Source organism: Dermacentor silvarum, chromosome 10 (assembly GCF_013339745.2).
Source record: "Dermacentor silvarum isolate Dsil-2018 chromosome 10, BIME_Dsil_1.4, whole genome shotgun sequence".
Classification (NCBI taxonomy): Eukaryota; Metazoa; Arthropoda; class Arachnida; order Ixodida; family Ixodidae; genus Dermacentor; species Dermacentor silvarum.
The window spans coordinates 125,718,395-125,733,937 of NC_051163.1; the positions used below are offsets into that span (position 1 = coordinate 125,718,395).

General features: G+C 48.0%; 1 protein-coding gene across 5 annotated transcripts in view; it reads right to left on the reverse strand.

Annotated features, from left to right (window-relative positions):
- LOC119431833 (peroxidase-like) overlaps positions 1-15,543 on the reverse strand; it is a 219,545-nt gene that overhangs the window by 136,835 nt on the left and 67,167 nt on the right. For 3 of the 5 annotated variants that reach the window (XM_049657755.1, XM_049657757.1, XM_049657754.1), the window contains exon 4: positions 1,026-1,122. The exons of 1 other annotated variant lie outside the window; for it this stretch is intronic. In XM_049657755.1, coding sequence (XP_049513712.1) covers positions 1,026-1,122 — 97 coding nt within the window. Of the gene's footprint in view, positions 1-1,025; positions 1,123-8,725; positions 8,841-15,543 lie in introns of those variants that run through there. One more of the 5 variants, XM_049657756.1, reaches the window with a different exon arrangement.

Sequence of the window (15,543 nt, forward strand, 5' to 3'; positions counted from 1 at the left end):
AGAAAATCTCGACGTTGCCACCTATTTGCAGCGTGCCGAAGAAGGTCGACAGCTCGCCCGCCTGCGTATCAAGAACCAGCAGAGGACCGACAGCCGACACTACAACCTTCGACGACGCTACGTCGAGTACCAGCCCGGTGACCGTGTTTGGGTCTGGACTCCGATACGCCGACGAGGACTTAGCGAGAAGCTGTTACGTCGCTATTTCGGACCATATAAGATCACCCGACGTATTGGCGCACTGGACTATGAGGTCGTGCCAGACGGCATTTCGCAATCACAGCGGCGCCGGGCACGACCTGAAGTCATCCACGTGGTGCGTCTTAAGCCTTTCTACGCCCGCTGACAAACTTAGGTACTTTGTTACTTTGTTATTGTTTTTTGTTATTTTGTTTATTACGCATGGTTTTGTTTTCGCTTTCGTGTTTGTTTGTAGCATCGGGACGATGCTTTTTAAGGGGAAGGTATTGACACGTACACATGTTTATCTTTCACCGGTGGCCGCTTTCAACATTGGCTGACGAATGTTGAACGTTGTCGCTCGGCGCGGGACGCGCCTGCATTGGAGGCTTCTCGGACGGTATCAATGCTTCTATCCGTCGTCTGTGGTCACCGACGCTCATGTAATCTGATTGTATGAGCGACGCGAATTGTCTAGAACTTTCTGGAAGACACGCGGGCATCAGGGATTAATCTGGAACCTTCGATGACTCAGGTATAAAAGCCGACGCGTTTCGCCGCTGATCAGATTTTCGACGATCGCCGACTGTGTTCGCCGCTATCGTTGTGCTTTGAGTGTAGCTTGCTTTTGTGGGCACAGGTTCGCCCAATAAACAACCAGTTTCGTCATACACAGTTTTGTTACTGTTTTCTCTCCCGTCACTACTACGTGGCATTATTAGCCTGGCTCTTGATAAAATATTTAACTGGACAACGTCAAACATCCTAGAAAAGCAACTGATTGTATAATGGACATGTGTATATTAAGACTACCACAAGCAGCTTGAAGTATTTTCATTGCTTACCTGGCACCTGAATCTTCCGAGGAGAACTTGAGCACGTGACCTCCCTGGAGCACATCACGAAGCTTGGAGGCGTAAGGACACTCTGAGGACGTGACCCCTGCAAAACAATTCAATCTTTACTCCCGATGATCTGCATAGGTTAATAATAACATTGCCATTTATTATAACCGATTTAGTTTTGCCGAAGGATAACCAAGCATATCGCCAAGGGCTACACAGAACGCTGAAAGAATACTGGTTGGCATGTAAATGCCGCCTAAAACATTGTGATTGACGTTAAAAGAAGAACGATTCAGCTCAGCCCATACCGATTAGCATTTTTGTAGATTAATGCTAAGATACCATCTTCGCTTGGAACGTAACCCCGGCAGAACAAAAATTGCTGTACCGCAATGTGTGTCGTGGTTACAAATAGGCATATGAGAATAGGGGGAGTGAAAGTTCCGTGAGCCTTGCTTGAGAAACTCAATAACATTAGAAAAGGGAACACGCACTTGGAATATGAGCAATTCAAACTTGGCAAAATGCCTGCGGTGCCTGTAGCTTACGCGTGTTAATATGTACAGCGGCTTGGCAGCCTTTTACAAAAAAAAAAAAAAAACAAAAAAACAAAACAGAGAAATTGTGGTTCATGAGGGAAATGTAAGCCATTTCAAAACAGTTATTCTGAATATACCCCACCCAAAAGGTTTATTTATACACTTTTGCTACATGATCCATCTCAAATACAAACCCGCCGTGGTTGCTCAGTGGCTATGGTGTTGGGCTGCTGAGCACGAGGTCGCGGGATCGAATCCCGGCCACGGCGGCCGCATTTCGATGGGGGAGAAATGCGAAAACACCCGTGTACTTAGATTTAGGTGCACGTTAATGAACCCCAGGTGGTCCAAATTTCCGGAGTCCCCCACTACGGCGTGCCTCATAATCAGAACTGGTTTTGGCACGTAAAACCCCATAATTTTTTTTTCATCTCAAATACAAGAGACCCTATTGCCAAAGGGGTGTCGAGTACTTGTAATGTTTTGGGCATTTCAACGGAATTGCCATACTATGTACATACTTATTTAGCTGCAGCGCCTTCGCGAACAGCCGTTTATTTTCAGGCGTGACGTCGTCGCTCAGATAGACTGATGGACTAAGCGTTTGCGGAACCAAGATCGCGAATGCCCAGTCAGGTCTTTTGCGGATTTTAGATGAATCCGGCTTTTGTTGCAGTAAGAAAAAGCAACGAGTTCTGTTTTTTTTGTATAGTTGTGGCTTCCTGTATTGCGATGCACACTACGTACAGCGTCTGTGAGAACTGCACAGGAGTGCCGCGCCCTTGCCCGGAACGGGCATGAGCTGCGCTGGGGCACGTTGATCTGTGGGACATGTTTTTATTGCGATAGCAATTATATGGACACTCCAAGCGCATTCCTGCCGTCGCCGTTGCCGTCACAGTGAGGTTCCGAATAAGTCCGGTCCGTATATATATATATATATATATATATATACAAGAAAAATAGAGAGTTACGGAGGGCTTAGGAATCAGGATCAACGGCGAATATCTCAGCAACCTTCAGTTTGCAGGTGACATTGTCCTATTCAGCAACAATAGGGACGAATGATTGAGGACCTTAATCGGGAACCGAGAGTGGGGTTGAAGATTATTATGCAGAAGACAAAGCTAATGTTCAATAGCCTTGCAAGGGAATAATTAAGAATCGCCAGTCAGCCTCTAGAGTCTGTAAAGGAGTATGTTTATCTAGGTCAATTACTCACAGGGGACACTGATCATGAGAAGGAAATTGACAGAAGAAGAGAATTGGGTTGGAGTGCATACGGCAGACTTTACCAAATCCTGACTGGGAGCTCACCATTGTCGTTGAAAATAAAAGTGTACAATCATTCTACCGGCGCTAACATATGGGGCAGGAAGTTGGAGGTTAACAAAGAATCTCGAGAACAAGGACCGCACAAAGATCGATGGAACAAAAATGTTAGGCCTAACTTTAAGAGACAGGATGAGCGCGGTGTGGATCAGAGAACAAACGGGGATAGCCGATATTTTAGTTGACATTAAGAGGGAACAATAGAGATGGGCTGACCATGAATGCGTAGAATTGATAACCGGTGGACCATTAGAGTTACAGAATGGATACCAAGAGATCCATTCTGTAACTCTAATGTTCCACCGGATACAGAAAGAGGTATGCGAAATGTTCAGACATCCGCCTTTTAACTGGTCTCGCTTAATGATATTTTTTTGTATAATTAATCACAGTAACTGTTCCGACAAACGATTTGCGTTGGTGGGATTGTCACATGCAAAGTAAAAAACATGACTTGCTATTAAGAAATGTAAGAAGCTTTATGTGAATGCGCCAACAGAATGTGCAGTTTGTGCTGTAAATTCGAGATACTCAGGTCTGAAATATTTTTTGCTGTATTGTAGCTCTTGATGTATAAATGTTGCAAATGAAATTGTGAAATAAAGCACATTTCACTGCTTGTTATTATCCTGCCGAAACGCATTAGTCTAGCTCTATAGCATGCGGGCTCACGTATCGTAACGGAATAGGGTAACATTTTAGCAAACGCTGATGCGCTCCTGGCATTTATAGAACGCATGAAGAAACACACACAAAATGAAATGGTCATTAATACAAAAAGAGGCTAAAAATGACAGCTGTTAGAACAAAGCACATCGTAGCAGCAAACGGAACTCGTGCTCGTTTCCTCTTGCGTCTGCCGTAAAAATTGCACACTCGTCGAGCGAATTTCAGGCAAGCGGGACGGCCTTCGCCCCCTCGTGCATCAGCAGAACCGTTGCCATAACAGCAGCCTTAATTTTTCTTTTCTCAGGAGCATGGCCTACCTAGCACCAAGGGAGAAACTGGGGCTCGTTAAGCAATTCCCGTTTACCGGGGGGTATACCAGCTGACATAGCGGTGGCTCCAGTGGCAAGTCCAGCAGAGCGACAGCCGTAAAAGGGAATTCGGGGATTTTACGGTCCTTAGCCACGATATTGACATGTGTACTTGTTTTTCTTTCTTCGATGACCGCTTTCACCTTCTAACAAATAAACGAAACGTTATCGTGCAGCGCAAAACGCGCACACATTATTTGGAACTTTCGCGAATGTTGTTGATTCTATGAGTTGTGTATGTCCTCGCCGAACCTTGTATAATCAGACTGCATGCGCAACAAAATTGTGTAGTTGTTTCCGGGAACCACGCGGGCGCCAGCGATTACGCTGGAACCTTCGACGAGTGATCTATGAAAGCCGACGCTCTTGAACCGCAGGTCACATTTCCATCATCGCCGACGGTATTCGCCGCTATCGCTGCGCTTTGAGTCTAAGTTGCTTTTGTGGGCACAAGCTCGCCCAATTTAAAGTTAGTTTCGTCATTCACAGTTTTGCTGCTGTATTACTGACCGTCACTACCACGTGACAATATGATTCCGAGGCACGCTTTAGTGGAGACTTTGGATTAATTTTGAACATCTGTGATCCATAAGGGTGATCTTTTGACCAGGCGCCGACACGAATGACGTAGAAGAGCATCGAAGCGGATGATAAATTCATAAACAAAAAAAAAAAACACCTACTTGGAATTCACACTATTTCACCTGCGGGCGCGCAAAAGCGAGCCAGCCTGCGTATTAAAAAAAGGCTGTACGCTTTTTTTCAGTTCCAGGACAATTTATCTTAGCACTATTTTTATTTCATTCAGCACTTTCCCGCACTCTACACCAGGAGTGCCCAACACGACAATGCGGTCGACATTATTTTCCTCGACTAATGCTCCATTTCAGCTGTATTTTTTCCTGGGGCTGCATGAATTTCAGACGCTTAGGGTGATATCAGCAGCTTTTTACTTTGCATTGCGAGCTTGCCAGGCCTCCACTGAAATGTATAAACAAATCACACCGTCTCTGAGATCATCCACAACCAAACGAGGCTGAGCATCAAACCTCGCTTTACCTTTTGTCACTACATGCTCCTAAACGCATTTTTTTCAGTAGAAGATGATCCAGTGGGTCATTGAATTCTCCCAGCTGCCTGGTCGAAGGCATCTAAGTATAACGAACTTGCATAATGACATCAACCATGTGCTGCAGTGAAGCAATGCTCGATTTCGGCCGCCAATGTTAGGGTAAGACACGAGCGGGCTCCAGTAGCGTGTTACCAGCTGCCCTAGTGCGTGCCTGCATGTTCTTTGCTGTTTGTGTGAAATTCGTGACTACCCGTCTTGCTCAGTGGCTATGGTGTTGGGCTGCTGAGCACGAGGTCGCGGGATCGAATCCAGGCCACGGCGGCCGCATTTCGATGGGGGCGAAATGCGAAAACACCCGTGTACTTAGATTTGGGCGCACGTTAAAGAACCCCAGGCGGTCCAAATTTCCGGAGTCCCCCACTACGGCGTGCCTCATAATCAGATCGTGGTTTTGGCACGTAAAACCCCATAATTTCTTTTTTTTTAATTCGTGACTGAATTTCGACAATCCGACCTAGTGATTGCGGGCCGCTATGCAGGCAGTTCGTTTACGTCCACAGCTCCGGTAGTAAGTGCCCTAAATTCAGTACGGCGGTCACTGCACCAATTTCTCCTCTGAACTCGGCCTGTTCCTGGCCATGCCAACTGTTTATTAGTATTACACACTCATTGCAAGAGCTAAGTGCAGCAGCTCTGATTCACCTCACACACTGTGTACTTCCAGGAATGTTTAAAGCTTTTTTTTCATCTAATAAGCTACAAGGCATCGTCGTTACGAGTTGCATCGCTCGCCTAAAACAGCGTAGACGGCGCCAGTCACGTTTCTTAAGCCTCCGATGTATGCGTACAATGGTGGGCCTAACATCTGGCCGAATGGTCTAGCTTTTTGCGAGGCCACTTGGGCCATGGTAGATCATGGTCATGCGGGTTTGCTACACCAGTACAAAAGGTATCACAGCATGGTACACTTCTCGATTTGCTTCCCTATTTATCGGGTAGTTTTCTCTAGTGGATTTCGGGATGACGTAAGACTCGGCAAAGTTGTATCTCCCGCAGTCAAGACCTCCCACCATCACTGTTTTCGCTTTGTAGCAGTCAACGATGCCTCCATGGGGCAAACGCGGGAGCATGATATACCTCCTATCCTGTTGCGGAAAACGAAACTTGCACTCGTAGAGCCGTGTATTTCGACAAACGCGCTTTGTGCATATTGAAAGACCACTTCAAACTTAATGAGACCTGTATCAGAGTGCGTGCGACCCAAAATCTTTCTACGTACGCGCGTCCTGCACTCACCCGCGTTTATGTCCTTCACTATGGTGACTGGAACTTAATTTGCGCCCAGGTTGTCGGTATTATGCAAAAGGTATATTGTAGTGCAGTAATTGCTTTGAATAAATTATTAAATAACATTCACTTATCTGATGTCAGTGGTGAAATAATGGCAGGTATCGTAATCATGCGCTGTCATTTTCAGAATAAGTATATTCAATGAAGCACGTTTTGCACAGATAAAGCAACACTTGCAACTTAAGTAGCCCTTTTTTTAGAGTATGTTGCCCACTCTGTCTTTGACTTCGCGCTATGAGTGACTGCAGTACACCACCAAAATGGCAAGTTCTTCTTCTTCTTTCTCGGGTTTTACCTGCCAAAACCAGTTCTGATTATGAGGTACACCGTAGTGAAGGACTCCGGTTTCATTTTGACCACCTCAAGTTGCACTACAACGCAAGCACTCGGGCGTTTTTCCATTTCGCCTCCATCAAAATGCGGCCGCCGCGGCCAAGATTCGACCCCGCGACGTCGTGCTCTGCTGCGAAGTGCCTTAGCTAACTGAGCTACCGCGGCGGGTATTGGAACGTTCACACAGAGGAATCCGGCGTTTACAGCGAATGCAGTTATCCTGCCGTCGAAATTCACAGCGTTCACATTGCTTGCCCACCACGCCAACGGAAACGCTGGAACGCCATACAGCGCCATCTGCCGTGCAAACCTCCAAGATGACCTCCAAGCAAACGTGGGTTATCCCGAATGTTACCGCGGCTCGAAACTGCGCAGTTATCTCCGCTCGCGTACGTAGAGTTCGCGTGTTTTATTGCGATAGCGTTTATATGGACCCTGTAGGCGCATTTCTGCCGTCGGCTTCGCTGTGAGTTTCCGTATAAAGTCCAAGGGCGATAAAATCGTCGCCGTGCGCCGTATGCTGTATGTGCTAATGAAAGTGTGCGAGGGTGAGACGGCGATCGTGGCTCAATCTCGCGCACGGAAGAGAAGAAATCGGAAAGGAAGCGCCATGTTGCGTCGCGCGCAACACTCCGGTGGGAGGGTAGGTAGGGGGGGGGGATTCTACTCCAGGCCGCAAACCTCCGGGTGGAGGGGAGGGCGCATTATACACCTGGCGGCCTCAACCATGCGCTGTGTCTTCACGGCTTAGTTCGCGCTGACGCGAGACACAGGACTAAGGTAAATTCACTCGCTGCTGCTGCCGTGCTTCCTCACTCCAGCGTTTTGAGAGCGAGTTAACGCGGTCATCCAGTGAGACGTGTTCATGTTTGCTTGTGTGCGCGTGACACCATGTTTGTTTATTTCGTTAGTATGCCTATATTTACAAATATATACTGCCGATAAAACTATTATTCTTACTTCGTATAGATGTCTACTAATTCGTATCGCAAGCTTCACCGAATTCACCTGGGCGTCGACTTCACACGACGCTATGCACATCTTATTGGCCGTACGGACAGCCCGAACTATGTTTGCAGCCAAGTGCCTGAGACTCTATAACATATGTTTTGCGACTGCCCTATCTACGCATCACAGCGGATGACGCTGACTTCGACGCTAACAGGCATTGTCCGGCGAACATTGTCCGACAGCAATATTTTGTCCGCCTTGTGTGACCGTACAGTAGCATCAATAGCTAAAGGCCTGCTCTTGACTACATGAAGATCTCCGGACTAGACGCTTGACTTTAAGGAAACCACTGTGTTAGTGTAAATATGCATTCCTTCTTCCTGTCCTCATCGTCATCTTTCATGACTCTTTTTTGCCCCCTTCCATTTTTCCCCTGGGCAGAGCCTAAGGCCAGATCATGCTAGCTCAGACCGATCTCTCTGCCTTTCTAATAAATTATTTCTCTCTCGTATAACAATCGATGCTTCGCCTTTCGGGTGAAACTGACTTTTATTTTGTTTTGCACATGTTCATCAATACAAACACGATGGTAAACCCTGAGCAAGAAGAGGCAGTACTGCTAGGCCTGCTCGCAAGCACCTTTCTGACGATGCATGAGGTGCAGAAGAAGCATTCACAGTGGCAGTGGTGGGTTCGCCGTGCTCTGATCTCAGCTCGCGACTGATTTTTCACAAGTCATTCGTTAGCACGTTGTTCTTGTGCTTCGCGTGGTGCTTGTCGAAAAGAACGGGGTGGTTCCGCACGAAGTCGGTGAGCATTTTCGATGTCGCGACAGCTTTGAAAACTGCGACATGACGAGCGCGTCAGTCTTGGCAGCCATCTTCCGAATTTCAGCCTCGCGCTCCGACTGGTTCGCGGCGAAGGAATCCGGCGGTTGCTGCCGCAAAAATCGGTCTGGACCGATCGGCGAGGAAAGGGCTATTACGGCGGATCTCGCCGCTGCCGAACTGAGTTCCGCGCAGCTCCAGACGCCGAATATCACAGTGTGAATGCGCTATAAGAGGTCGTCGTTGACTGTTATCTTACCTTCGTGTTCATTTGGATCGGCAGGTATACGAAGCCGCTGCTTGTTCAAGCCACCACTGTAGCGACCCCAGCTCAGCGATGCAAATGCGATCAGCAACATCACAGTCACAACGGGAATTCTGCATGTGTGGGAGGACATTTCAGCGTCACAATATTCTGTTCATTACTGTGGAGGCTCAGGATGCCGTTTGAAGAAAAAAGTAGATCCAACGACTGGGAATGTATATACAGCGAACCTTTGTGTAAGTGCATAAAGAGTCTAAACACGAGTTTGGGTTCATTTATGTCCGCATAAAATGACACGGAAGGCTTTATTCATGCATTGTAGAGAGGCTAATGAAATGCCGCCACCACCTGGTGGTGGTACAAGTAACCCAGCGGTGCGGGCGGCGCTCGTCCTCCGCGGTTATTGGTTGCCCTATTCTATTACAGAACAGCCAGGCCCGGCAAGGCTTGCAAATAAAAGCTTCGCTTTTAAAAAGAACGTTCTTCCTTTAAGAGTGGCCTTCAGTGCATCCGCCAGGCAGTCATGTTTTCTCATGAGTGTGACAACGTTACAGTCGACAATGCAGGGTGTTTATGCGAAAAGCTTCACGCTGCCCGCGAGCTGCGGCACATTATAGGCAAACGCTGTTGTTTATCTGCGGCTTCCCAATAAAGCAGCAACCCCGTTGCAAAAATGCAGATTTTTCCCTTACACGTAAATACTTTTATAGTGCATCCCTACCGTGACTAAATAGTACGTGAAATCCGGGGGGCCTATGATATGAACAGACAATAAAGAAGTTTGCTTGTGGATAATCCACTCATACTTTGCTGTTTTTGCAGATAAAATATTTACTTAATCAACCATGTTGCTGATACTTTGCTTTGAGTTTTGCTGTTTTACCTTTTTGAAGCGCTCTGCTGAAGATGGCTCTTTAGGGTTAACTTGCATGGGCGCATACGTGTACCAAGGCCGCTATATCACGTGTTAACGTGATATATAGATGGCGCATTGCAGGACTAGCTCTGTATTTTGTTTTCAAAGTTATTTGAACCATGTTCATTATACGTACCTAATATAAGCTTCACAGTAAAAGCAGCGCGAAAGGTACGGCAACACAAGGCAGAAAAGTAAACAGGAAAGGCGCCAAACTAACCACTAGCAGTTGTCTGCCTTGTGTTGCCGTTCCTTTTGCGCTACCATTACTATGAGTTTGAACCAACTAGCCTAGTTTTACTCTCTATTCCAAGTTGTAATTCGCGTTTTGTGTGAATGGCCGCTTGTTGGACAGAAGGCCTAGGCCGGCAATGACTCTGGTAGAAGTGAATTTAGTAGAAATTAACGTGTTAAGTGGTCTCCTAATATCCTTTTAATACGCATTAACACCTGCATTACGTATATTATATGTATTGAGTACAACATATATACAATGAGTACATATATACAACACATATACATGAACTGGAATTGTGCTATCTGCCACACGCAACCTTTAAGAATTTTTGAAAGTGTTCGCTGAAACACACTGTATATATTAACGTGTTAATATAGGCGAGTGATGCCTGAAGCTCTGCTAATGAGAAAGGCAAGTTATAAGGCTCGTTCCCGGTGCTCTTTCAGTCTAGTTTTTGTTCTTCTATTGCTGCTTTGTATTTTGTAAATTTTATGGAATAGTGCAATGAACTGGACACATGTTCAAAATGTGCACCCAGGTGGTTCGCTTGGTCTTCCAAGCTGTCACCCTGTGTGTTTACCAAAGGGAGTGAATATGTTTGTCGTCCTCTCACCTTGTTAACCCTGTTCCAGACTTCGGCCTCATCTGTATACGAGTGTATACCTGATAAAACTTCTGACAGCTCTCTCTTCTGGCCTGTCGGCACGTTCTCCTGCCTTCGGACTTAACCTTCTTAAAATTCATAAGATTCTCCGCAGTAGGAGAATCGCGTAGCAACCCCCACGCTTTGTTCTGTTTTCTACGAACGTTCCTACATTCGTCGTTCCACCATGGGACACGGCGTTTGCATGCCGCACCACTTATTTCGGATATGCATTTATAAGCGGCATCAATTATGAAGGAAGTAAAATATTCCACAGCAGCATCAGTTCCTAACGAAGAGATGTTGGCCCAGGAGATGCTACAAGTAAGATTTCGAAATTTCTCCCAATCGGCTGTGTCAATCTTCCATCGAGGGGCTTGTGGTGACGGCTCAGTTTTGGTTGTTCGCAGTAGTATTGGGAAGTGATCGCTCCCGTACGGATTTTTGGTAATTTCCCATTTAAGTTCAGATAATAGAGACGGGGAAGCTATGCTAAGATCAATAGAAGAAAAGGTTCTGTTTGCGAGACAGTAAAATGTAGGTTCCTTCTTGTTCAGGAGACACGCGCCAGAGGAGAAAAGAAATTGTTCAACAAGACGACCTCGCGCATCGATACGAGAGTCGCCCCACAGACTACTGTGCGCATTGAAATCGCCAAGAACAAGATAGGGTTCTGGCAATTCATCTATAAAGGACTGAAATTCATGTTTATGTAAGTGGTAATGGGGGGGGGGGGGGGTATGTAAAGTGAGCAGATGGTGATGAGCTTGTTTAGAAGAACAAGTCGAACTGCCACTGCTTCAAGGGGCGTTTGTAGCTGCAAACGTTGACATGCTATGCTTTTGTGAATTACAATGGCAACACCGCCTGATGATGCGAGAGCATCATCGCGGTCTTTACGAAACGTAACATACTGTCGGAGAAAATTTATATGTTTCGATTTTAACTGCGTTTCCTGTACACACAGCACTTTTGGATTGTGTTGGTAAAGAAGTTCTTGGACATCGTCCAGGTTCCTAAGAAGGCCTCTGACGTTCCATTGTATGATTTGTGTATCCATACTGAAATTAAATAGGTGCTGTGTGTACTAAAAAACGGAAGTGTTGCCTTAGATTACAGAGCCCTTTCCAGGCCCTGTAACGCGGGATTTGTCCTTTCTGAAGCGGTCGAGGGAACCTGGCCGCTCCTTTGGCGCTTGGTGCGCCGTCGGGATGGGTGTGGTGTCCATTGCCTCTTGTGAGGCGCCGGACACGCGCTATTGCGAGAGAGAAGTTTCGCGAGAAAGTCTCGCCGCGAAGGACGAGACATTCGCGCCCATCAGCCCTGAGCTCGATGGGGCTGCCTTTGGGCCTGAGCTGCGCCGGCTGTTGCTAGCGCCAGCAGGGGCCAGTGAGGGTGAGGCAGCCTTGACTGCACCCACCGTGGGAGCTCCTGGCGGGCCTGCGGGTTCGCTACGCGTAGCGCAGGCTGCCACCGAGGACTGTTGTAGCGCCGGCAACCCTAGGGTAACCGGGCCTGTTTGCTGGTTGGGTGGAACAGGTTTAGCTGCTTCCACCCTGGGGGCAGGAGCCACAAGCGACAGCTCGCCGCGCGCGGGCTCTGCAGGTGGCAGTAGCCGCTGCGACGCTGCCCCTTGACGCGCCGCATCAGCGTAAGTGGTCGTGTGGAATGGTGAGCACCTTTTGCGTGCTTCCCTGAACGATATTTTTTCACGGACTTTCAGTGTTATTATTTCTTTTTCTTTTTTCCAACTTGGACAAGATCGGGAGCACGCTGGATGGTCACCATTGCAATTAACGCAGTGAGGTGTGGCCTCGCAATTGTCTGAGGCATGACCTTGTGATCCACACTTAGCACAGGTGAGACGACCACCGCAACTCTTCGAGCCATGGCCGAATCTTTGGCATTGGTGGCATCGCCTAGGATTAGGGATGTATGGTCTTATGGCTATCTTTGTGTAGCCTGTTTCAATAGTTTGTGGCAATATGCTGGATTCAAAGGTAAGTATCAGATGTTTCGTGGGAATTTCTTTGTTGTCCCGTCTCATAACAATGCGCTGCACATTCGTGATATTCTGCTCCTTCCATCCTTCCAACAACTCGGTTTCAGATAGGTCGATGAGGTCTGCTTCGGATACTACCCCGCGTACTGTGTTCATGGAACGATGCGGTGAAACAGTAACTGGGACATCACCAAAAGTCACAAGCTTGCCGAGTCTGTTGTGCTGCTCCTTATCACGTAGCTCAAGCAGAAGGTCCCCGCTTGGCATTTTGGTGACTTTGTAGCCAGGGCCTAGCGTGTTGGTCAAGGTTTTCGCAACTACAAATGGGGATATGGTTCTCGATAGTCTTTCAGTTCTCTCACTATGTACTACTTGATATCGGGGGAAGATGTCTTTAGGCCGGGTGAACAAATTCAAAAACTCATCGGTGCGTCCCCTCTTCTGAGGGAGACGATCAAGAAGTCGAGGAAAAGCGGGCGTTCCCATAACAATTTAGTGTTGTTCGGCAGCAATGGCAGCCACCCACCACGGAGTCCAACAAGGGGACGCTACAGCACTTCACGTGTAAGGCTACAGGCGCCAGCCGTACATTGCCGCTATAACCTTATATAAAAACCCAAAAGAGGGCACCTACACAAGGTTAACCCAAGCCGCCTATGAAAAGTGAGGAAGTAACTGAAGAGAAGAGGTGACAGGACAGTGAGGACAGAAAAATAGAGAAGAAAAAGATCGGAGAGGGGGACAGGAAAAAGCGACAGCCGATTTCCCCCGGGTGGGTCAGAGCGGGGGTGCCGTCTATGTGAAGCAGAGGCCAAAGAGGTGTGTTGCCTCCGCCGGGGACCCTTAAAGGTCCAAACACCCGGCCTTAGCTCAACCTCCAGGATCCTCCTTTCCCCAGACACGGCTAAGCCACGCACGGTTACGCGTGGGAGGGTCCAACCCCCGTGTGCTCGGGTCCGTGGTGTCGCAACACACCAAACGCCTGCTTACGCAGACGCCCCTGCGGGGGAGTCGCTGATGGAGGAACACCGGCCACAATAGGAATGTGTGCCGCTGGTGTGGGCGTCGCTGGCCGCCAAACATCTGTATTATTTACTGTTATTCGAGAGTGTCCCCATGACGTTATTCTAGCCCTTGATATTCTATCCGCTCACTCCTCACTTATCGACTGCTCCGCTGGACTTGTTCAACTCGATTTGCCTTGCCCTGACCCACCCGCGGAAGTTCCCAGCAGACTGTGCTCAGCTGAGCATATTCGACTCCCCCCACAAACCATGACCGGCGTCGTCCTCTCCCCCGCTCCACCTGTGCCTGACGGTGACTATATTGTTTCTCCCCTCACGGACGTCCTCCTTGCCCATCACGTTGCTCTTCCGTACACCGCCGTCACCATCACCAACAACTCCACCAACCTTCCTCTCGTAAACTTCAGGTGGTGGGTACAACATCTTCATTGAAAATCATGGTGGGGTCTCAGGGTGGCCCCTGTTGGGGGCGACTCCCTCGGTCCAAGTGACGACTTTCAGTTGTTCGCTGAGATCGGCGGCAGTCCTGAGTAAGGTCTCCCAGGTAAGTTTGGAGGGGGCTGGCAAGAGCGTATTTGGGGGAGGAAAACCCCTACATCCCCAAAGAATGTGGTCTTGTGTTGCCAATTCGTTCATGTTACAATTTTGACATATGGGGTTAAATTCCCCATTTGTGATAATCGCCAATCTGTGCGGACTGAGAAAAGAGTCTGTCTGAAGCTGGCGAAGGACGGTGGCCTGCGCTCTGGTAAGGTCCCGATGAGGCGCCGGGTAAGTGCACCTCCTTTCTTTATAGAAGTTTGTTATTTGATTATATGTGGTCACCACCTCACTCAGAGAATCCGAGTCAGAGCGGCGCGCCTCCCGGCTTGTTAACCCTCGGGCGATGCGGTGCGCCTTCTTGTTCCTAGGATTTCCGGAGTGGGCGGGCACCCATACTAGGTATTTAATAAGTCTGTCCGCTTGATAAAAAGTGTGGTATTAATTGTTTAAGATTTGCTGCGTAGTTTCCTTAACAGTGCCTTTACTGCAATTTAAGATCGCGCTTTTGGAATCGCTAACGATTGTATGAACGAGGTCGTTCGTGATGGCTAGAGCGATAGCTGTCTGCTCCGCCGTAGCCGCGTTTAAAATGCGGCCACTCCCGGTCACTACGCTCACAACGTATTTTCGGTCACCCTGCGCCGCTGCATCCACATAGGAAACAGAGTGGTCGTCCTTATACTTATCCCACAACTGCTTTGCCCTGGCTGTACGACGGTTGTCGTGCCTTCCTCTAAGCATGCTTTTAGGAATAGGTTTATTGATGAGCTGCCGCCTTGTGATTTGTGGCAAGGGGGTTCGTCCCACAGAGGCGATTGTGGGATAAAGGCCCAGCTGTCTAGTATGTACCTTCTGGCCTGTGTACCGGACAGGCGGAAAATCTGGGCCGTTTTGTGCGCCTCGATTAGTTCGTCTATAGTGTTGTGTATTTCTAATCCGAATAGTTTGTCCGAATTAGTATATTTGGTTAGCCCCAACGCTGTTTTGTATGCTAGACGGATTAAGGCGCTAATTGTGTCCCTATCCGCTCGCCTTAGGTGGTAGTAAGGGAAGGAATACACTATGCGACTGATCAGAAAGGCCTGAATTAGCCGACATAGGTCCTCTTCCCTCATGCCTGTGTGTCTTGTTGCGATTCTTTTTAACAATCCGCACATTTGTCGGATCATGGATTGCAGCCCGGCTATAGCCTGTGCGTTGCGGGTGTTGTGTTGTATGAGCATTCCCAAGACCCGGATGGTCAGCACAGGCGGGACCGGGCCAGACTCCATTCGAAATGCAATTGTGGAGGCCTGCTATTGGCTGTCTGTTTTGTCTGTTCTATTTCTGATAATCAGTAGTTCGAATTTCTTGACAGAGCATGTTAGCCCGTTTAGTTTAACGTAATTTTGGACCGTGTCTGCAGCCGTTTGCAGTGCCTCTGTGATTTCGCCATCTGAGCCAGT